The following is a 24725-nucleotide window of genomic DNA, read 5'->3' as shown; positions in this document are numbered from 1 at the left end:
GCCAAAGGGGAGGCCATGAGGTCCTATCTTGAAACTTACACCAGATATTCTAAAGTTGATGATCAAGAGCAATAATAAAAGTTTTAGGCGTATTTAAGGGTAGTTTTAAACTTATACTAGATATTACAGGAAATTTTCAGAAATTTATGGGCCTTGAAGTCCTAATTTGAAACTTATACTAGATATTTTGGAATAGATGATGAAGAGAAAAAAAAGGAGTATTTAATGGTATTTTTTCAGAGAAATCTTATCAGAGGGCCATAGCTTTTTTTATTTCTTTGATGCAGTCCTTATAAAAGAAAATTTTGGAAACCCTAGTTTAGACTTTTAAAAAATGTTTTTAAGTTTCAAAGTTAGATTGATACTTTAATTTGTTTTTTTTTTCAAACGATTTTGTGCATTAATTTGTTTTAACACTTTATTTACAAACCAAAATTATTAAAAAAACATTTAAATAAATTATTTAGATGTAAACAATGTTTTTACAAAGGTTAATTATTCCAGGTTTTTAGAGAAAAAGTTTTAAATTCCAGGATTTTTCAAAAATCATCAAATTCTATGATTTTTGGCAATCCATAAAATTAAGATAATTTTTGGAGCTTGCTGAGATTTTAGTACTTATAAACAGTACAACTTATATAAATTCATTAACTCACTATGTATCACAATGAGTTTTAGTTCAATAGGAAATTTATTGAAAAAACACTTCAGTAGCTTGTAAAAAGTGTTCACTTAACGATTTTAAAACATAATAGGATGTTGTTAAACAGTAAGGGTGGAGAACTTCTTTAGTCGGCGGAACAAATTTATTAGAAAGTGTTTTATTGAATTTTAAAATATCTGTACTGGTAAAGTTTTTTTAACATTATTAACTAAATATAAAACATTTCGTTAAAAGCTAAATAATAATGAAAAGACTTTCAATAGCATTAATTTGTACTATAAGTGAATAAATATCTAATTTTAAAAAATTTTTTTACAAAAAAGCTCAGTCATATTTAATTTGCAAAAAAAATTCTTAAGTAAAGTATAACATTGCGGACCAGAAATTTTAGCTTTGAAGGCCGTAGGTTGCACACTTATACAGTAAGAAACCTGAGAATAAAATATTTTTCAGAAGTTTGAAATGTCTCTTAACTTATATTAAATTTACATGCAATTTAACAAACTTATTATTAAACATTAACCTTCTAGTGCTAAGTTTTTATATTTTAAAAACTTTTGTATGTAAAAATACTAAAAATAGAAATTTATAGTTATGAAATATTTTTTTAAACTTATAACTTACATAAGCTTTAGATAAACTTAACAAATATCTTCATATTATCACTAACTCAAAATATATATAAGGAACTTTAACTATAATATTTTAAAACTTTATATAGAATTCATGTTTCAAGTACTTCGAATTATACTTATATAATTACATTTATATAATCTCATATGCATATTTGTTGTAATTAAACATCTCTAACAAATCATAATACATGGACAATTATGTAGTATTTCAACATTGTACAGTAAATAAAAATATACAAGATCTCAAACCAATAAATTACAGCTTTTATATGAGATTAACTTTGCTATAATCAAATCTGATAGACATTTTTATTTTACCATGATTTAAAGTTAATTTTTTGTTTGTAGTATTTCTACTAAATTTAATCCAAATTTTAGTCTTGAAAGGTTAATATTCAGTCTGCAGTTGAAATGTTAAGTTAGAGTGGTCAGTAGTTTTTTTTGAAATTTCATCCAGATTTTTAAAAGTACAAGTTTTCTTGTTAGCATATGGTTGAATATTTAAATAGTAAAATAATATTTATCGAGAATATACTACAATGCTACTTTAAATGTGTTTTATAACAATTAAAATTCTTATTAAGAAAATCATTGTATATAAAAGTTATTTTTTATCTAATCAAAAATCAACTTCAATATTTTAGTCGTAGAAATTTTTCAAAATTTTAAATTTTTAAACTAATTATTCTTAAAATTTCAGGTTTTTTCCCTATTTTTAAATACCAGGTATTTCGAGTTTTTTTTTTTGTAGTTTAAATGATTGTTCCTGCTGAGTGCAGTTTTAAGATCAAAGTTTTCGAAGAAAAAACACAATTTAAAGTTATGTATATATAATTATCAATTGTAGTACTATACACATTAGATATTTATATAGTTTTAGTCCTAAAGCCATTATTTACTACACTTTTTTGTAACTTAGTGTTTGGAACTAAGCACAATCTAAAAAAAGATATTAGTAATTAGTTGAAAGTAATAAAGAAAAATTTATGGTCCGTGGGTTCTAAGCTCTTTTTAATTAAAACATAAAATTTTCACAATTTTCTTAAATTCTAGTAATAAAAAAACGGCAATAATTTTTTATGTATTTTAAATGCATTTAATAAAGTTTTTCATTAATGTCATAAGAATTTTAAAGAAAACTTATAATACCTTGTAATGTTTCAATGAAATATCGATACTTGAACATAATCTAAAAATTGCCTAATAAAGTCATAAACAACCTTAACAGTAGAAGTACTTTTACATAGCGCTCAATTTATACTGGCTGAAATGTTTACATAGGTATTAAACACTACAAAATACTGAATGTGTTTAAGATTTTCAAACCAAAAAAGTTTTAAACTAGCATTAAAATTTCAACTACTTCCGTTGTAATGCTTTTTTGATAGCAATTTAATGATAACTTTAACGTTAGCTTCATACAGCAGTTTAAAATGTGGACATATTGGATAATAGTAGAGAAATAATGAAGCATACATCATTTTTAAAAAGATAACTTATTTAGCAAAGAACTAGTTTATTTACTATTCCCAGTCACCTAAATAAACCATAATGCTTTATGTATTCACATATATAGCTTTGCTTTATTTTTGCTTCTTGATAAGAAGTTACAACTTAAGTCAAGTAAATTTTAATACCATGACTCCTTAAATTTTTTAAAGCAAACATTACAACAACTTAAAATAATTTTATAAAAATGAGTTTTTTTTTACACAACAAAACACACATCTTTGTTAAATATGTATATACAAAACCAAACGTGTTTTTAATATTGCAACAAGCGTTTTATTAGAAAAACTTAATGTTGAATGTCGAGTAATTGAAACGAGCTGTTCGTAAAAAGCAGGCGGCATACATTTTGCTGGGCTAGTAGGTTGTAAGATCACGAAAAAATAATGTCAGCACCACAAAAATAGAACGAAATTTGTTTAAAAAAAAAGGCTAGCAAATAAATACTCGTCACCCTCGAAAACGAATTGTAAACGAAATGTTTTGAAATCACAAACGAAATTAGCATGTTTTATAAAAGGTGTGCTGAAATGAAAATTGTACAAATAAAAATGTCAAACATACAAAAATTAGTTAAACGTATCATACTGATTTTCACGTCGAAACAGAAATTATTTTTAATTTTTAATGACTCAAAGTAGCACAAATAACTGAGGTTTAATCTTACTTGTATAGAAAAAAATATTAGTATCCAACAAAAACCATAAATTCACAGCAGACTTCATTGACTGTTGTCACTGGAGTTTTCTGTTAAAAAGTAAATGCACATTAATTATTTAAAAATCTATTATCATTTAGATCTATACATGTTTAACAAATACAGAAATTGCTGCAGTAAACAGACTGAGTTACAAAAAACGAGCAAGAGTCGCTAAAAAATTAATCAGAGTTTATTTGCTAGGTTGAAAATATATAGCATATGTATGTAGAACATATATAATTTATCTAAACTTAAAGTTATAAAACATTGTAGTAGCTAACTAGACTTAACATTTACTTTTTCAAATGAAAAATTTCTTGTATTAACACAACTAGTAAGTAAAGTAGTTGTCGGAACAACAAAATATTTTTCTACCTGTGCAAAGGTAGGCAATCGAGTGCACTTGTGTTTTTACACGTATGGATTATACAAACTAGAAAGCTAAATTGACAAATATTTGTTTGGCCTGTTTAGTTTTTCAATCTAAACTTTGCGTAGGTGTTTTTGTACAGTAAATTTGTTTTTATACTACTGAAAAAAACTGTAAATAAATTAATAAAAATTTCAACTATTTGCTTACTTAAAGGAGCTGCAGCATAATAGTAGAATGTAATTATTGTTAGCAACACAAGAGCAAAATATAGTTTATACTTTTTTAATAAAATTAATATTAAAATACTGTTACAAGGCAGCTAAAAATATTTCAATAAGATGATACTAAAGTAACTAGTTATTACTGTTGCATGGATTCTTTGAAAATTGAATACTGTTTTGCAGCCACTTAGGTACTATTAGATAACCTATTACACTACTAGACTATTAAATTATTAGATAGTGTTGATGAAAAATACAATATAAACAAATAATTAAATACTTAATAGTGATGACAACATTTTTTTTTACTTACCAAAGTGTTAGCTTTACTAAATACAGAATTCGTGCGCAATTTTTTTTTTCATTTAGCCTGACTGAGACCAATTTAGCCTGACATTTTTTCAAAGTAAGGAAAATCCCCTTTAGAAGTCATTTTAGGTATTGGGGGGCCTTGATTAGTACTACTATAGTCTCCGACTTCAACCAGCTTTATCTCAAAAATATTTTGAGCTTCAAAAGTATGCAGAAAGCAACTCATAGCTTAGTAACAACTCAATAAAATAAGACTAAATTGTGAAAAAGGTGATTGACCCCCCACCCCTATGCCCTTAACATAACAAATTCAGTGATAAGTTTTAAAATAAGTGTTATATCTAATCTATTACTAGTGTAGAAACTTAATATATATTACTAAACACAATTGTTCAATTTAATTAAGCACTAAGTAAAAACATTATAACCAGAAGATTTATAATAAAACGACGTGCATTGTCGTGTGTTATTAACATTTAAAATGAAACGCTTACATGAGTATTAAATAATTAAAATACGTTTATTATAGTATTTTGACTAATACTTAAAATTGATACATAATTATAAATCCTAAACTCTAAATAAATACAGTGATTGTTGATGTCATATCAGATTTAAAAAGCTTAAACTATAATTTGAAAAAAACGTTTAAAATTTTGAGGAAAAATGAATTGTACCTAAAATTTGTATTCCAACAAAACCTAGTACTTATATCTTAAAGCTAAGTTTTAGTCTTGTGAATATCTCCAATCACTTTAAACAAACAGTAAAATATATTAATAAACTGCTAAGAGTTTTAATCTAAAAAGTATTGGTATAAAGCCTTTAAATTAGAAATTAAAACAGTTCAACCAAGTAAGCTCTGAAAAACATAGCTGATGCAAACAAATTCAAACAAACAGATAAGTTGTTGAACTATACTGTAATATTTAAACTGTATTTTTTTATGATTTTTTATAATTATGACATATATAATCTACTCAAAACAAAATAATGAAGGTTCTTAAAAAAATTTAAGGTTTTAAGCATTTATTTTTACAAATACTGACTGATTTTGTCTTTAATAACTATATCTTTATTTAGAAATAAAAACACATTTCAATTTGATCATAAAAAGATTTCTCGATTTTTTTTAATCAAAGATGTTCAAGCATTTGAACTGAGAAAAACAGAGATTCTCAAATTTTTAAATAAAAAAACTGATTTAGCCTGACAATTTTCAACTTTTTTCAAAAAAAATGATTTAGCCTGACTTAGCCTGATTTAGCCTGACGCGCACGAACCCTGTAAATAGCTCTGTAATGTTTTTACTATTTAAAATTTTAATTATGTTGGACTATCTATACAGCCCAAGCAAGCATAAAAAAAACTATATTATCATGTAAGTAAAGTTATCAATACCGAAAATAAAAATATCATTACTAAAAACTTCATTTTAATTTTAATATCTAGTCTATTTACAATTTTTACATAATACAATAGTTTGAAGGGCAAGCTTATATTAACACTTTTGTAGATAATTAAAAAAAATTCTTTATTAAAAACTTTAGAACCTAAATTTTATAAAATAACCTTTAGTAAAAAACTAAGTTTCAAGATTTTAAGTTAATAATAGATATAACAGTCGATTTAACATTATGTATTGTATCTATTATTAACCATTAAATTACAATAATCTTTAGTATTTATTTTTATTTTCAATAAACACATATATATATACAAACTTTAGCTTTATTCTTTCCTTATAGTATTTATTTTTTTACAGAGCTCCGTTGAAGTTTGTTAACCCGTTTAAAAACAGAAACATGGGTTAGTGTAATCAATAAATAATACACTAGTTTGTTATTACACTTTAATTTATCCATTCTAACTTTCTTATAATTTGTCATTTGCTAACTCATAAAAAGATTTAAATCTTTCTAACCTTTCCCCGTATACCACAGCCCATGACTTTCTAGCAAAACAATATATGTTTACTTATTGCGATAAAAAAAAATTTATTAAAGTTTTCATATGACCATTCTACATTTTTTACCAACTATGATTTTATTTTCAACGGATCCCTCAAATTACTTGTAAACCCAAAAATATTTGCTTATTTATGAGAGAAACTAAACATTTTTAAATAGCTTTCATGAAAAACAGAACTTTTCAACAAATCGATGTAATAAATTCAATAAAAAACTATAAACATTATATTTAATTAAACTTTTAATAAATGTAATGATATTTAAAAACCGTTTAAACATTTATTTGACTATATTTTTACTAGTTAGAAAATACTTCCCCGCGCCACAGCCCGTACTATTCACCGACTTGATTAAAAATAAAGAAATAATTTAGATAAAAAATTATTCACTATTATGTTCAAAATATAATCAATTTTATTCTTTTTAATAATTAATTCGACGTACCTTCCCCGCACCACAGCCCGTAGGATTTGCCGACCTGGTTCTGCCACAGCCTCACAGTCCCGTCTTCACTCCCGCTGGCGTACAGTTCTCCATCGGGGGAATACCGGATGGTGTGAACGGGGCCGAAGTGCGCCTTGTGAGACTCTGTATGAGGGGTGGATTAGTTGATTTATTATTAAAATTTTAAGTTAATTAGTTGCTTCAGATTTAGTTGTTAAAAATTTTACAAAGATAAGATTGTTGACATTTATGTGGTACTATTATTATTACTAGTTCAGGTAGTTCAGTTGTCAAATTATAAATTAATTTGTTTCAAAGTGCTCTGATGAGAATATATTTCAGAAAACCGTGTTTTTTTAAAGCTTTGTTTAAAACAAGTGCGCCTTGTGCGACCCTATTGAAGGAATGCAAAATGATCGTTTTGAAGTATTGCTTTCCATTTCTAAAGTAGGGTTAATTTAAAAACAAGCTTCTTGCTGTTATTTAGTTCAGTTTGAGGTATATTAACAAGTTTCAAGGTTCAATAAATTTATTTTGAGGGGATTTACAACTTTCGTGAGAGTATATCTTAGAAGTATATTTTTAATAAATATATCTTAGTTACATGGTTAAAACACTAAAGATAATTCAGCTACTTTTTATTTAGTTTTAAATTATAACTGTTAAACTTTAAGGTAACAATATTAGCTTATATTTCTTAATGTTGATTTTTTTTTTTAATTTTTTTATTCAAAATTTGTTAAATAAGTGTTTTTTAATACTTAAGACTAAATTAAGTAATTAATTAGTAATTTCATAGTTAATTCTGTTGAGATAAATTTAAGTGTAGTTTTATTTCGGTCATATGAAAAAAAAAGACTGTTTAAAATAATTATATTCTTCTAAACTTTTTAAACTTATAAATAAATATATATAATTTTTTGTTTTTCAATGCACAGACTAAAACAAAGCTTACAACTTGAGTTTATATCGTAATTTTGTTGAAAACTGAGTTGACTTGTAGAAAAAGACTTAGTAAAGATTAAGTGTTTTTTTAAAGTTATACACTAATATAAATAATATACTGTAAAAATTTTGTGGATTATTTCAAAGTTTTAATCTAAAACTTAGACTTGAAACCCAGTTACAGAAAATAAATATTTTAATATTTTAATCAATTACTTTTTAAGTTAAAAATTTGCCAATGCAATTGATATTATTATAATATATCTGAATAGTTCAAATCAAAGAGTATACTTTTATACTATTGAAAAACGAAAATTATTCATATAGCATTTTAAGTTCATTGATTTTTTCAACAAATTCGCGCCACAAATTTGCGAAAAAAGTTGCGTTTTGTAGCCATGGTTACGCAAAAAAGACAAACGAGTTTGTATTTCACAAAACTCTATTGTTAGTAGAACTTTGCGTTCTTTCGTGTTTTGTGTTCAACTTTTCGTGTGTCTCGTAAAATGTCCTGTAACCGCAGCAGGAGTCGCGCAAGCTGCAGGTCGACCTGCCAGGACGATGACAGGCTGCCCATTCCGCCCATCGACGACCTCAACTTCATGCAGCACTGGTACCCCGAGTGCGACGCCACCTACCACGACAGCCACCCCTGCCCGCTTTCGATGCAGTACGCCAAGGAGGCGGCGTACAAGACCAGCGGCAACCGGGACTTTGTGCGGAAGTCGCTGAAGGTGAGCCGCAGCCCGTCGACGAAGAACAAGAAGTTCTGCTCCGAGTACAACGCGACATACCAGGACTTCTCGTCCTGCTACGACAAGGACAAGGAGAAAATGGTCAACCTGCTGCTGTGTCACGTGGTCGACCTGTATGACGTGATAGAGGACATGAAGGAGCACCACAAGATCAAAGTGAGCCGCTTCGAAAACCTGAAGTGCCTCGAAACCGCTATTCACTGCGGAAAGGAGAAAATTTTGGACGATCTGTGCTGCGTGGAGTGCAAGTTCGAGGAAGTGAGGCAGCGGTGCTTCGGGTGGAGCCAGAAAGGTATCGAGAAAATAGTGAGGAAGAGCAGGTTCCTCCCGGCCAACATCGCAGGTTTGCTGGTACTTGTGCTACATTTTGTTAGTTTGTAGGTTCGAATTTCTTAGTTGTAACAGCAACTCTTTATGCGAACTAAACGCTGATGAGCGTGGTAGAAAAGCACATACTTTTTTACTTTTTTATGCATAACAAAACGTTAGTGATATTCTGTTGTGTATTACTGTAATTTGTTTAACATCGCAGGTGAGTAAACTAATTCTAAATTAGTTAAATTGTGAGCGAAAGCATCTGTTTTTAGTAAAACTAATTTAGTTTCATACTCAATTTACTGCTCACCGTTTGTTAAGCTTTTTTTATTCTTTAACACACATATCCTTCCAACAACGCAGGTTTGGCTTTGAAGCTGCTGCACCACCTGGAGAATTTTTCCATTTGCCACTGCACGCAGTGCGACCTGGATCAGAACGTTTCCTCCGTTTTGAAGGTCTTCAAGTACCTGTGCTGCGAGCTGAGCGACTTCTGCGACTGCCTGAGGAAGAAAAGTTCCTGCGAAAGTAGCAGCGAGAGCGAGGTGGAGATAGTGATCGAGAAGAAGTCGGTTAGAAAGATTGCCAGCTCTTCGTCGAGCGATGATTATTGAGAATTGTGGTTTGCGTTAACATTTCAATAAAATTTGATGCAAATGTTCGATTTTACTTTTTACCTGAACATTATTTTAAAAATCCTTCATTTACAGTTGGTAAGTAAGCTACGCTACTCTTAGTTGAATTTTGACAAAGTCAAGTTTTTTTTACAATGAATTTTTCAGTATTTTTTTTCCTTTAATAAAGCTTTTTCAAAATTATGAAGGCCTGAAGAACAAATCCGCTAAAATGTTCTAAAAGTAAATATGTTACTTTTAAATGTTTTTCGACCATGATCTACGGTACGTGTTAAGATTTTGTAGAATAAACGATCTGAAACCAGAGGAGGTTGGCATACCAACTTCCAAGGGTTTGTTTTGGAGGGTAGGAGGGTCAATGGTGGACTCATGGCTAAGAGGTCTCTGGCTCTGAATGCGAGCACTCCTAGCCCGAGTTTGAATCCTAGTGTCTGGAAGACACTCTGGGCTTGGACTGACCCGAGACATAGTTTAATTTTACTTTAATAAAAATTATTTAATAATATAAAACACAAAATAGTTGGGATAAATTTATATACTAAAAACTTAATAGTAAACCAATTAGTAACAAAATATAAAAAACTTAAAATGAATAAAGTAGTTAAAATTAGACAAAAATTACAATAAAAACTCAGGTATGAAAAAAATCAATAAAATTTTATAAACTGTTATAAAATTTTATACAATGTTAACAAAATTCAAGAAAATACTTAAATGTGTCTAAAAACAATTTAAGTATCTTGGTTATAAAAAAAAGTCAATAAAATTAGTCACTAGCACTCAGGGAAAGGTGATTCTGCTGGAAGACAATAAACTTCCTCCAATTCTTTCCTCAGAACTCAGACTACTCACTGTAACAATGTCCAAGCTTACAATACTCTTTTACTTGACTGAAGACAATTGTTATAGCAACAATTTCAAATTTAGCTTTCCGAACAACAAAGTGTTTCCAATTAAAAAATAGAAAATTGGAATAAAATAACGTATCGTTACAGATCAACGATAACTGATTAATTTTACATGCTACTTACTTGTGTTATCTTACAACTAATTTTAGTTGCAACAAAACTAAATACCAAAAGTTTTATTAGTGACTTTTACTAGGAAAATTATTTCAAACCATTTAAACTTGGTTTTTGCCCTTTTGGGCAACTTTAGCAGGTCAAGTGGGCAAAAGAGTGTTCAACATTAAATTAATGAGCCACTTCATTTTCCTTTTATGTTGTAAAAAATATTCTTATAATCGATTTTAGCAAGTTAGTGATCAATAAATAGTAAATGGGTAAAAGGAGGGCAATGTCAAGTTAGTTGGCATTATTGCTTATAATTTGTATTGTCAAAATCTTATCTTACTATCCCATTTTTATTTCTAGGATATGGTTTAAACATAAAATTCAGTTAATAAAAAATACTAAACAACTAAATGTTTCAATAAATAATTTAAACTTGTAAGTGTAGACTTTCTAAAAAATTTAAGCGAATATTTCTAAACACGAATAGGTTTCTACTTACTCAGAAATATTACAGTTCATTACAGCTTGAAACGATTTGTGAGAGTGTTTAGTTGTAAGCTCTTTAATTTAAATTAAACTTAAAGCTGCGCCAAGTCTTTTTTTGTATTTTAATAATGTACATAGTAGCTTTAGTGTAAACGTTCGAAAAGTTATTTATCCCTAAAATATTACTTTACTTTCTACTGAAACTACAACTCACTTAGGCCCTTAACACTAAAAACGAGCAAACCTTTATCTAAATTAATGTTCACATATATTATTTTGCTTTGCAGTGAAAAATAATTACAAAAATATGAATATAGACATACCTTTGAATTAAAATTATGTTTTTCAATATCGATTATTGCCAACACTTATTGATGAAAAACTGTACAAGACATGTTTGCTTTTGAAATATTCAGCTAAAAGTACATTAAATCAAGATCAACTTCTATTTTTTCAAGCCTAAAAGCTAGTAATTTAGTCAATGAGTTAAAAAACCCTGTTCGGTGAAGAGCTGTTTTTAAAAAGATGTTTAGGGTTGAAACAATTGTTTTGCTATCTTGAAAGTTACGGTGAAATTTGTATACACAAGAACATTTCAGCAATCTTTCAAGCTGGTATGTATTTAGTTTACTTTATTAAAACAGTTAAAATATTTAAATCATGTCAAACTCAGCAATACACACAAACGAACCGAGTTCTTCGAAGGTGTTGTAGTCGAACTTGTATATTTTGAAGTTGTCTCCCCCGCCCACAATGTACTTGTTTTGCGGGTGCATTGAAGCGGAACTGAATGGGCACGGCATTGAAGCCGACCTCATTTCTTTCAAGCTGGGGATAAAATTATATATGATTAAAATATACATATTAAAGAATATAATTAATTTATAGTTATATTTGTGTTGACAATTTTTGTTTTTCTCTTTGTGACCTTTTTTTTAAGCTGGTGGAAATTTGTCAAAAAAATACACAACTTATATTATTTACATGCATATTTCTTATTAATTAAATTATAAACCAAAAATTTTATCACAATCAAAAACGGAATTTTTAAAATACTGATCAAGTAATAATATGTATTTAAGGATTAATTGTTAAATTAAGGCATTTTATTTTTTCTGTTTATGGGTAAAAATAGACTTATTTTCGTAAACGAACTATCATTATTGATTGAAATGAATTGTACTTACAGCCATCGCTAAAATTTACTTAGCAGTTTTCAAAAACAAAAATTTCTTTTATTTTTCTCACAATAAATAAATTCTTCACAATTTTTAACCAGTGCTTACATAAGCTCATTAAAAAAAATATAATTTTGCAATAGCTTTACAATAAATATAAAACAAACTGATAATATCTAAGCTTAATGTGACAAAGAAAAAGTTCTTTGTGTGCAATACAATGCATGTAAAATAAAATTTCAGGTGTTTGAAATCAATAAAAAATGCTATTTAATAAGTTTCTTGAAATAAAGTTCACAAACAACTTTTTGTAATACTACAAATTTAACAACATAAAGAAATAAAATTTTAATTGAGAAAACAGAGAAAAATAATTTTCAGTTCGTTTAAAATACTATTATATTTTTTGATAACGACCCAGATTATTTTTTTATTTTCGTTTAAAAACTATGTTAAGAGCATTTCTTGAACACTCTAAAGAAAAATATTTATAAACTATTATCGAGTTCATTGTAAAATATGTAATCAAAATGAAATGCTTAGACATAAATTTGTTTCCTTAAAGTTAAAACTTTATAATGGTATATTAATAAAAGGATAAGTCTCACGTCATTTCCTTTAAACATCTTTCATTCAAAAAAATTGGCTTTAAACGTTCTAGCACCATAGAGTGTATTTTTTTTTCATAAATGAAAAGTAAAATTTTATCAGTATAATTTATGAATCAAAAAGCAAAAAAAAAACATTCCAAAATTTAGGACAAAAAAATAATGATAAGTTAAACTCAAAAAAGTATTACGATAAGATTAAAAGTGAATAATAATAAAATTTCTTAAAACACTAACGTTCTAGCATCGTACAGTGCAATTTTGTCACCGTAAGTAACGAGCAGAACTTTTTCATCTTCTGAAAGTTCCATATCGGTTGGAACCGATGGAAACTGGATGGTCTGCACTGAACACCGCGAATCCAGATCCCATTTTCTATAAACAAAAAATAATTTTGAAACAAAACGGGTTATGACTTTTTTTGAAGCATTTGAAAAGCTTAACTTAATTCTATGAAACCGTATCGTATACAAATTCTTAACAATTGTTGTTTTTAAATGACTATTTTTGTAGGAACAGATAAGTAATCTAAATCTATTTTGTTATAAGTCTTAAGTGAGAAACAAAGAAGTTGTTGATAGTTTAGAAAACTAAGAAAAAAACATTTTAATTTTTACTTATACACATAAGTATGTACAAAATTAGTTGGTTTTGCAATTTTACACCAATGATCTACCCTTAAACCATTAATGAAAACCATTTTTCTGAAAAACCAAAATAAAATATCTAAATAACATATGACAAAAAAGTTGATGATATTATTTTTAATTTTTTTTAATAATATTATGACTAACTTGATAGTTTTGTCTTCCGAAGCACTCAGACAATGGTGGTCGTTGGACATCCAAAGTGTCTTTCTAATTGATTTATCGTGTTTGGCTACTACGTCAGGGTCTGTAAATTTGTAAAATTAAACTTTTTGAAAATTAAAATTTGTTAAATATAAACTTAAACAAAAAAAATTTAAATAGTCTTAACTCTTAAAGATTCCATATTATTTAAATATGTTTTTTATTTATTTAACAGATTTCCTTTTCTGTTATATGTAAATTGTTCAACTAGTAGCAAAAAAGTAGTTTGTATAACCTCAGTATTTTATTGTTAGTATAAATAAATTCTAACTAAAATATTAATAAAATAATTTTGGATTAAACTAATAATATTTTCAATTAAATCCTCTGGACTTTTAAATTGTCAAAAATGTTACATTTAAGATATATATATAATGGTATATCGTTGTATTTTTCAAGTATAAAAGGATTTTGAAAAACTAGCAACATTTTATTTAGAATGCAAAGCATCTTTGATTCAAAATGAAAAATTTCAGAAACTTAATGATTATTATTCATCTGACCTTAGAATTTCCAGCACTAGTATGTAATTTCTTACATAATATTAAACATGAGATTACTTAATAAATTAGAATTCAGGTTAGACGAAGATTTCATTCATACCCTCAATATAGGTGCTTGTACCATTTCGATATAGATATTAGAAATTTATAAAATATTTATTACAAGCAACAAACCAGATTCGGGCTTGCTGGTGTGGAAGCACCTGAGTATTTTCTCCTGTCCACCGGTCAGAAGTTTCTCGCAATCCGAGGAGAAAGCCACGGTTTTGACGATGTGGTCGTGATTGAACGACACCAACTCCTCACCCTTCACCGCGTCCCATATCTTGCTGTTGAATATTAAATTGTTTTTATTTTCGCTGAAAACTTGTATTTCTATTTGTATGTGAGTGTGAATTAACAGTTAATTTAACTGAGAATTACCCACAAACTAAGCTGTAAAAATAATAAAGCAGTCAGCAATTGCTATTACGACCTTAAAAATTAAACACTTTATATCGAAATTTCAAAATATTTAAACAATTAAACCCGTCAACTGTGTGTTAAGGGTGTGCAAAGGTTATTACCAGCTTATTTCCAACTGTAACAGTGGCTGTATATCACACAAACATTTTATTTCCTAATGTTGATATGAAGTTAACTAGCTTATTTTAAAAAGAAAGGTTGTTGCAAATTTATTGCGAGTTATGGAATTAGTTTTGCATGTTGAAATATATTGTGTTTCGATGAAATATTCAAACTAGCTTTTCTGGTGGAAATACACTGGTTAGATTCATTAGCTAATAGTTAAGGTGTATAGAGATGAAATCAAAATTTTTATTTAATTATAACAACCACTTTTGAAATTAGCACGCAAAATCAAAATTTCAGTGTATAGAATTTTGTTGATCGAAGAAAATTCAATTATACATATAGAGTATTAATTAATAATGTGAAAGGGTTATTATTAATTTATAATAAAATAAAGAAATTCATTAGTTTTGTAAACAAAATGGAAAAATTGTCAAGTAGCAGAAACACTCGTATTAAAAATTTAAACCCTGTTAAAAAAAAACTTATGGATGCCTAAAACTTTAATATTTTATTAACTCAAGATTTATTTTGAGTTTAAAAAGCTATGACCAACTATTTTGTAATTCTTTCAAAAGTTAAATTTTTTACAGCTTTTTATATGTTTTTTTAATTAAATACATTAGTGCTTTTACTAAACATATATTTATGTGTATTTTGTAAAAAATAGAAGGTAATAGATCTTTATTAACATGATATTTATTAACTTTACAACTTCTAAAGAATAATCCTAAAAGTCTAAATTTTAACCTACACTGATAAAAAGTATTGATTGTTTATTTTTTTCAAACTAAAAAACATTAAAGTTTAATCTATCCATAAAATCAACCTTTAACATATGCATCTGTTTCCCTTCTACTTTCTTTTAAAAGAAGCAAACAAAATGTATAAAATAATAAAAGAACATGTAAAACTTTTATAGGATTACTTTAGCTATTGTATTTCTTATGGTAAAATGTTTGAGTTTATCAACAGCAAATTACAGAATGACTTATAAAACAAAAGTACTTTAATTCATCCAATTATTAACTCAACAACTTTACATTAAAACAAAACCAACGCTTTGAAGTCAGCAGATCCGGTGGCAGCCTTGGTGGCGTCATTATTCAAAGTTGCTGCCCACACCGCCCCCTTGTGGCCGTGAAAAGTTCCAATCCAGTCACCAGTGTTTCCGTGCCTCAGCATCGGGTTGTGGTCTGTGTAATTGAATATAGTTATTTCAAAAAACTTGTACAAAAAATTAAAACTTCATTTAATTTACTGTTGATATTTAAGTTTACTTTGGTAACAATTTTCTAAGTACTTTTCACCTTATATATCTAGTTAACACTTATTGTTAATACAATACAATTATAGTTTAAAAAAATACGAAACTCACTAAAAATAAATCGAGGAGGTATGTTACATTAAAGATAAACATAAAAATTAAGGGTAAATATAAATATATTCAAAACCAGTGTTGACACTTCCTGCTTTATGATAACTTGTTTTTTTTTTTCCAAACGATTGCAGTATTGATGTTTTAACTTATTTTACAGTAACATATTTTTATTGTTTTGATAACAAACATGTTTTTATGTAACTTCTTTTTTAGGAATTAAGTTATAAATATATTAAACAGTTTTGTGATGTTTGATGTTCATTTTTTTGCTTAATGAGGTTTCAAAATTTAAAAATCAAAAGGTTCAAGCATAGTAAGTTAAATGTTCAATATAACTTAAATTAATAAAGTAGATGTTTAAATGACATTGTAAATAGTGTTAAACAACAAAAAACTAACATTGATATGTTATAAATACTACTAGTAAATACAGCCTTTTTTTTACATGTATCAAGTTTCAGCATTTTAATAAAAGTCTGTACAGTTTACAAGCATAGTTTTGACAGTTACAGTCAAGTGCTTTTATAGGAGAAAATAATTTATATTACTGCAAGTTGACTTATGGTATTAACTTAATTGTAATTAAATTTAACTAAGCAACTTAAAATTGCATACAAAAAACATATTTGTTTAAATTTTTCTTTAGGTAGATGTAGTATAAAAAACTCAGTAAGATTATATTTACTGATCAACTGATAAACTAGATACTTACAAATGTGCTTTGTCAGTTGTGAACAACTATCAAATTTAAAAATCATCTTTTTTAAGTAACATATGTTTGTAACAATAATACTTAAGTAAAATGTTACTATTTTCTACATTGATAAAATATAATATACATAATTAAATCGTTGTACAGTAACCTCTTGCTTATTTACGCACATTGTGTCCACAGAAAAAGATACCAGAAATCGTTAAGATACAAAAGGTACCAAATATACTTACTATAATGGCTGTTTTTTGAAATTGCTTCTAGTTAAATGCAGATTGGGGACTTTCCAACTTTTAACAATTTGTTTACTTTATTTATAAATATGAAAACAAAAGATAAAACTATACATATATTAAAAAAAGGATTTATATTTATATAAAACAATAATACTTGTAGAAAATTTTTACTAATATCAATAATAAGTAGATTTTATCTTTATTTATATGTGAGTTATTTGATACTTAACATTTATTTTCTGTTCTACTTAGCAAATTCAATTTATAATTAAGCATTTATTTACTATTAAAAAATGGTGTGGTGTCTATGTTAAAATTTGTTTCTATAGCCTTGTACATAAATATGCATTTGGTGCTGTAATGGATTTCTTCTTTTGAAAAAAAATATAAAAATTATCTCTTACTGTTAACAAAATTTCTGATATACTGATGTATAACTAAATGTTTATCAATAAGTAAAGTATCAAAAGTTTACAAAGTCTAAAGAAATAGAGAGGTGAGTTCGCATTTAAAAACATAATTTAAATTAAAAATATACAATAAACCTAAATTGTGCAATATTAAAAAAAGTTAAAAAATTTTTTTTTTAATTTTTTACAATTCTTAAATGCATAACTAAAAGAGAGTGCGTAACGTCACGAGTGCGTAAAGATGCGAGAGGTTACTGTACCTTTATAACAGTAACTTTGTGAGACTTGAAAAATGTTTTTTTTTTTATTTTTTTTAGTTAAAAAACAGGAATCTAAATAGTATTTACTAAAGTAATGTGCATGCACCATATATTACAATTAGGTCATAAATGTGTTTAACAAATTAAAAAGAAAAAAAAAACAGCATACAGTTATAACTTGAAAGTTTGTAAAGAGCACTACTCGTATTTTTGGGACATATTTACAATGATGATACTAAGACAATTAAAAAAGAACCACTCATACTGATGTCACTTATATTTTGAAAATCAAATGCTTATAACAGAATAACTACTTTTATTAACAATTTATTATAATAACTGGTTAATCATCAATAATTCTGAAACAATACATGATGAAACTAGCAAATCCATTACCAAATCTTCCTGTATTCATTTTAACTTTTAACCAAAATATTAAAATGGAATCCATAGTGAATTTATGCATTGATAGTCTGTGTTGCATCAAATGCAAAGCAACATCTTTTGATATACAAAACGTTTAAAAATTAGAAACACAATATTTTTAAGTCAAAAATTGCAGTGTATGTATAAAAAGAATATTCACTTTAAAATGTCTGTCTAATTTTAACTAATGTGAAACAGGTTTAATATATTTTAAATAATTTCATTAATTTACAATAAGCTTTTTGATCTTATTTTATAGATTTTTAATCAAGCTATTTATTTTTTTACAGATTTTATAAGTACAAAATATTTTTAAGATATAGCAGGTCAAGGTCGGAGGCAACAATAGGTTCTTTTTGGGGGCGCAAACTAAAACAACAAATAAAGATTATTACACTAAAAATCTATCTCCTCCTACATTTTTTGAGATAAGTAGCTCAAACTTGCATGAAATTTTTCTTGCAATATTTAGAAAAAACTGTCAGAACAAAAATAAAAAGAAATAAAAACTTTATTTAAAAACATAAAGAAAAAAACAGTTATGCTTTTTACAGAACTTTGATATTCAAACCAACTTATGAGATACAGCCAGTTAACGTTGTAGAGTACAATAGGTCCCTTAAGGAGGAGAAAACTAAAACAGTGAATAAATAGAAATCACTTAAACCTATCTCCTCCTACCCTAAGTTTTTTGAGGCAAATGTGTTAAACTTTTTAGAAATGTACCTTGCAATAGTTACAAAAATCTGTAGTTAAACTTTTTAATAAAAAAATATATAAAAATATGACCAAAAATCTGATTATTTTTTAATTCTAAATTTTTTAATTTTAAATAATTTAAAAGAACTAAATTAAATCTTTTTGTAAGATATTATGAACTTATAATATTAAAAGTAGCTGAACATTTTGAAAATAAGGAAACATTCACAAAACTCAAACAAGCCTTAATGAACTACATTCTTAAAACAAGTTTTAAAATACCACAGTATTCTTCAGATTTACTAACAAAAGAACTAGCTTATTAAAAGCATTAAATTAAAACTATATACATAAGTTAAAAATTTGTTTTATGGTTTTGAATTCTAAATATTGGTTTGGAAAGTACAAAAAATTAGTTTATAAAAAAACTTCAGAAAGTTAAATATCCATTCTCTACAAAATATATTTAGCTATAAATAACTTAATATTACTTTTTAATTTTATAACTGAATTATACAGTAGGCAAAAGCTTTACTTAGCAGTGAATTTATTTTTTTAGTTATTAAAGCTCATATCCCAAACAAGGCTACATGCCAAAGCTAGAAAAAAAACATCACAAATAAATTTAACTGTGCAGTTCATTGAAATAATGTAAATCAGCAATCAGCTGATGTAGATATGCAAATTAAAACCAAATGCACAAACTTTTAAATAAGTTTTATTTTTCTTTTAGCTGCTTAGTAAAATTTAACATATATTATCTATTTACATCAATAACCTTTTAATTCAATTTAAAAATGTATTATAAAATTTCTACAACTATAACCAAATGGAAAAGTCAAGTATATTAAAAATATCAATCATATAAAACTCAAATAACAGAACACTCAACACAGTTTGGTGATAGCAACAATGATAACCTGAATTAAATACTAAATATATATTAACTCGCATAGCTTGAAAAAAAATTAAAATAACTCACTGCACAATTAACATATTTTGTTTTAAAGTAACTTCAACCAAATCTCTTCAGCAAAATACTTGATAAATAAATAAAAATCCAAACAAAAATACAAAAATTTAAGTAAAAATAAAAATAAAGTACTTAAGCTACCAAAAGGACGTAACAATTGGATAAAGTTTATTGAACTTTAAACTTAATTGAACTAAAATATAAGATAAACAATGTGAAAATCAAGTCTATTAGATTTCTTTCTGATTACATATTTGGTTATTTAAGTAATAGTATAAATAAGGAGCCTTTGATGTCATGTTTAATTTTACACATTTGATAATTAAACTTTAAAACCAAAGCTTTGTGTTATAGTTATAGTTTTCAGTTTTTTTTTTATAATTCTGAATTCAATACCATATAGTAAATAATTCTAAATATCAAACAGGCATTTCAATCATAGAAGAAAATTTTCAAATGAGTGAAACTTTATAAACTAAAAATTATTTTTAACAAAAAACAATCAATGAAAATGTAGCTGACTTACAAGATTCTACAAATCAAAGTCATTTAACTCATTTAATGTACAACTCACCTTTGCAAGAAGATATAAGGAAGTAACCGTCATCGGTTATTTTAGAAAACTTTAAATCAACAACAGGACGAGTATGACCGCTGCAAGTTAATGGAGTTTGCTTGGCCATTTTCATAATTTAACAACAGTATGGGCAGTACCTGTAAAAATATAGACACTATATTTATAGGACTTTAAATAAATAAGATTGGCTTGCAGTGAACAAACTATAACTAAGTATTATATAACAAGATACATGCTGTAAGAAAATAATTGATAGTAGTAATAGTGACACAAATTTAAGAAACTGTAAACTTAAACTATAAAAACAACAATATTTTTATAAAGTAAGGTAATTTAAATTAGAAAAAATTCTAATTAATTTACTTCTCTTTCATAAATAACAAAAGATATGATGGAGCCTGTTTATAATAAGTACTTATTATTTAAGTACTTAGATGCCTCGATTATAAATATATGATTAAAGTGTAAGTAGCATAAAAATAACAAAAATTAGTTAAGTAAGTCATTTAATTTTTATAATTTTAAAACTAGTTTTAAACATTATTTTGAAACTATAAATTTAGTACATATCCATGTAAAAATATTTATAAAAGTTTTTCCTAAAGACTTTATAGAGAAAATGCTCTTAATTTTTTTTTGCATTCTAGTTTATCAAGCTACAGAGTTAAAAGGTTTAGTGAAATATTCATTAGCTTAAACAACTCAACCAATTTGGACTGTTCTGGGTTGGACTAAAGGAAATTTTTATAAAAACTAATTAGCTGAGTTGCACGAGGATATTATTTTTGCAGTTTTAGGACTATGCATATAAATTAATCTAATCTTTGAAGGAGACTAATCATTCTTGATTATGCTGATTGAGTTCAGAAGATAGTAGTGCAACTAGTTTATTGCACTTTTTAAGGGTATAGGGTGGGTAAATCACCTTTTTTCAAATTTGTCTTATTTTATTGACTTTTAACTAAGCTACAAGTTGCTTTTTACAGGTTTTTTAAACACAAAATAATTTTTGATAACTAAAACGCAAACTAAAACAACAAATAACTAGAAATCACTAAAATCTATCTCCTTCTACGTTTTTTGAGATAACTACCTCAAACTTTCAGTAGATGTTCCTTACAATATTTAGAAAATTCTGTTGGAACAAAATTTTTAAAAATGTCTTGCGTTAGATTTTTTTAAATATTGCAAGGAACATTTAGTGAAAGTTTAAGGTATTTATATCAAAAAGCGTAGGAGAAGATAGAATTTTAGTTAAATAGTCTTTTTTTTGCAATTTTGGTTTGCGCCTCCCATAAGGAACCTATTATAGCCTCCAACTTTGACCTGCTGTATCTCAAAATTTATTTTGAATTTTTTAAATCTGTAAAAAGTGTCTTGTAGCCTAGTTAAAACTCAGAAAAATAAAATCAAATTATGAAAAAAATTATTTACCCCCTATGCCCTTAATAAACTTTCAGACATTAGTATAGTATTTTTTTAATAAGCTAAGAATTCTTTATTGTGTCAGTAAGTTCACCAAATTATTTTTTTTAAAGGGTGATACTTAAGATTTTAGTTAAAATAATAGATTGCTGGTTTTTATTTCATAATCTATAACTTATCCATTAGACAACCCATTGTCTATCTTGCATTAATTATGGTTTTAGCCTTGTGTACAGTTCTAAGAAATTTATAAATTGCAAAACGTTTTTATTTTTATTTTCTGAAGGCACATAATTTTAACTCAAGGTGGCCAGTGGCCACTGTTTTTTTTTATTCCCGGTTTTATTATTTCATTCTAAATGAAATTTTAATATAAAAATTATTTTAAACTATTGAAAAGATACTGTAAAGCTACCTTAAATAATAAAACTTCAACAAAATAATAATTATTTAATTTAAATAAAACAAATAAATAAAATCTTTAACTGGTATATAACTTTTCTTATCCAGTCTAAAATGTGTTACTTTGCATGTAAATTTTTTTGAAATTCCTCAGTGTTTAATATTTTGAGTTAGATTTTCCAGATTTTTTTAGTATAAAATTCTAGTTTTAATTTTTTAATGTCAGGATAATGGGCATTCTGTTAGTTTCTCACTTAGTTTAGTTTAATTTCATGTTGGTTTAGTGTTATGTATATGTGTACCCCACTGGTTTCGCAACTTTTGCTTCAGAAAGTTTTCAAAGCTATATTAGAACCCAAATGCCTTAGGCCACACTTTTAAGCTTACTCAAAAAAACTTAATGTTCCTTTCTAACTTTTTAATTTTTGAATTGATTTTATTTTTCCTTAAAACATTTAGTATTGTTGTCTGTCTTTTTTCAAGTTCAGCACAAATTAATTTACAAGTTTTTAAAGCAACAAATTCAGCTTAAAACTGTATATGAATGATGATCAAAAGGTCTTTCTCCAAACTAGGACCATTGACTGTGTTGACATGCTAGCTATTTTTGATCTATTTTATGTAATAGGGGGTTAGTTAGTTTAAATTAATAAAGATGGAAAAATTGAGGACATCTGACAAAAATATGATATTTTTATAAGAATAAAATTGAAAATTTTAAACTCTTTTATTCCAAAAGGATTATGAGCTTAATATAATTGATTACAATTGAGTTTCTAATTGGGCTTGTAACTTATACAAAAACTTTAAGGGACTTCTACTTTCTACTTCAAATTAAAAACAACCATGTCTGGAACTTTAACTTTTTACTAAAATTACGAAAAAAACAATTTAATTTTAGAAACTAACATACTTTTTTTCTCATCCGTACAACTTGTAACACCACTTAGTATTTATTATTACTTTAATTTATTTAGAAAAAAAATTAGTCGCGTTTAAAAAACTAAAACTTAAGCAACAATTAGTAAATTAAAAGTTATTTGTAAAATTTAATATTATACACTTCAAATTAATAATAATTTCAAGGCTTATATTCTATTTTTGAATGAAAAAAATGTAAACAGTTATAAATGTTATATGTTTTTGTATTCTCTTCTAGACTTTGAATTTTAATGCAGGAGTAGACAGCCGTTTAAAAGTATTTTTTTGCTCGCAGGACAGGTTGTGAAGAAGTTTTTATATGGCTTATAATTACTTTAAATAATTAAAAAATGAACTATATTATAACAAAATAGTAAAGAAGTAATCAATAATCAAACACTATTGACTTTTTTTAAAATTTATATTTAGCTGAAAACTACATATCGGACCTCAGAATTTTGCTCAGATTCTCAGTTTATCTCTTTCTGTTCTAATGTAATACAATAGTAATGCAGAAATTTCATTAAAGTATAGTATAGTATTGTATGTAAGTTATCTATAAAAAGCATAGCCTGTATAAGTGATGCCAACCTAAATCTCTTCGTTGTTAAACTTGTAGTTTTTCGAATTCATTCACCAAAACTAAATACATGACAATCAAACAGTAAAAAAAACAAAAAAGAATAAATTTTGTTCACAAAAAAAAAACAATAACAAATATGCCGTGCAATGCCATAACTGCCGGAAAAATTTACAAAAAAAGTTATTCCGCGATTTTTACCAAACCTTACTTGATGTTTTTAGTTTTAAAAGTTTTTTCAAGCTATAAATTGTCTTTTTTTTATTAAAATGATTGCTCTAAGAGTATAACCAAAATGTTTAAAAAAGATTTAGGCAAGTTTTATCTCTGAAAGGCCTATGCCGTGGTATAATTTTAAATAAAGAGCAATAATTTTCTGGAAATATTTTAATATTATCTAAATATTTACTTAAATGTATTTTTTTAAACAAGTAAAAAGTCAATTTATTGTTGCATGGCCGTTTAAAAAAAATTACAACACTATGTTAATAACTTATACTTTAACAACTTACACAAGTTCACTTTATTTTACTTTAAACTAAAGGCATTAGATTTATTTTTAGTTTTATCATAATACTAATAATCCAAATATGTACTGTCTTAAACTTTTGTTTTAAAAAATACCAGTGTTCTTTTTATTATTTTACTAAAAAAAGCTCTCAATCTACAAAAAATCTATGCTACTTTTTTGTAAATGTTAATGAGCATGTTTTAATTCACACTAATATTAGTTATTAATATTCTAATACTATATGAAGGCAACTAAGTTTTTTATTTAGATTAGTTACTTGAGTGGTTCAACCACTATATAAAACATACTAAATAGTTATAAAATTTGTTTGAAATACACTTAAGAAAATCAAATATATCAAACTTTGATACATATTTGCTTTTTAATACTTTTAGATTCAACAAAAACAAGCTTTGAAAAATTAATAAACAACCTTTAATGTTTATCAAATATATTTGTCACATTTTTTGAAGTTTTATGCTAGTAATCTACAAAAAACTTATTTTATCTAATACTAAAAGATAT

The 24725-nt window shown here is 26.3% G+C and overlaps 1 protein-coding gene across 1 annotated transcript; it reads right to left on the bottom strand.

The window, feature by feature from the left end:
- Nucleotides 1-3324: 3324 nt before the first annotated feature.
- Nucleotides 3325-20500, bottom strand: LOC145844730 (serine-threonine kinase receptor-associated protein-like). Its single transcript, XM_082952152.1, has 8 exons — nucleotides 20359-20500; nucleotides 15748-15883; nucleotides 14292-14446; nucleotides 13558-13657; nucleotides 13001-13138; nucleotides 11669-11805; nucleotides 6829-6972; nucleotides 3325-3555 (listed from the first exon to the last, which is right to left on the bottom strand). Exons 1-8 carry the CDS (start codon nucleotides 20471-20473, stop codon nucleotides 3530-3532), a joined length of 951 nt encoding a protein of 316 aa, XP_082808278.1. The 5' UTR covers nucleotides 20474-20500; the 3' UTR covers nucleotides 3325-3529.
- Between the last annotated feature and the right edge of the window lie 4225 nt (nucleotides 20501-24725).

The sequence above is a fragment of the Thalia democratica genome, chromosome 9 (assembly GCF_965202585.1).
Source record: "Thalia democratica chromosome 9, ktThaDemo2.hap1.1, whole genome shotgun sequence".
Classification (NCBI taxonomy): domain Eukaryota; kingdom Metazoa; phylum Chordata; class Thaliacea; order Salpida; family Salpidae; genus Thalia; species Thalia democratica.
Note: the sequence above shows the minus strand (reverse complement) of the source record. Positions and strands in the feature narration are given on the sequence as shown.

Bases quoted from the DNA above. Each gene is read 5' to 3' on its own strand.
- LOC145844730 (XM_082952152.1), bottom strand. From the start codon at position 20,473: ATGAAAATGGCCAAGCAAACTCCATTAACTTGCAGCGGTCATACTCGT. The intron at 13,658-14,291 runs GTTTGTTGCTTG...ACAAATTTACAG, and splicing joins CACCAGCAAGCCCGAATCTG to ACCCTGACGTAGTAGCCAAA. The intron at 6,973-11,668 runs GTTCGTTTGTGT...CCCCTCATACAG, and splicing joins CAACACCTTCGAAGAACTCG to AGTCTCACAAGGCGCACTTC.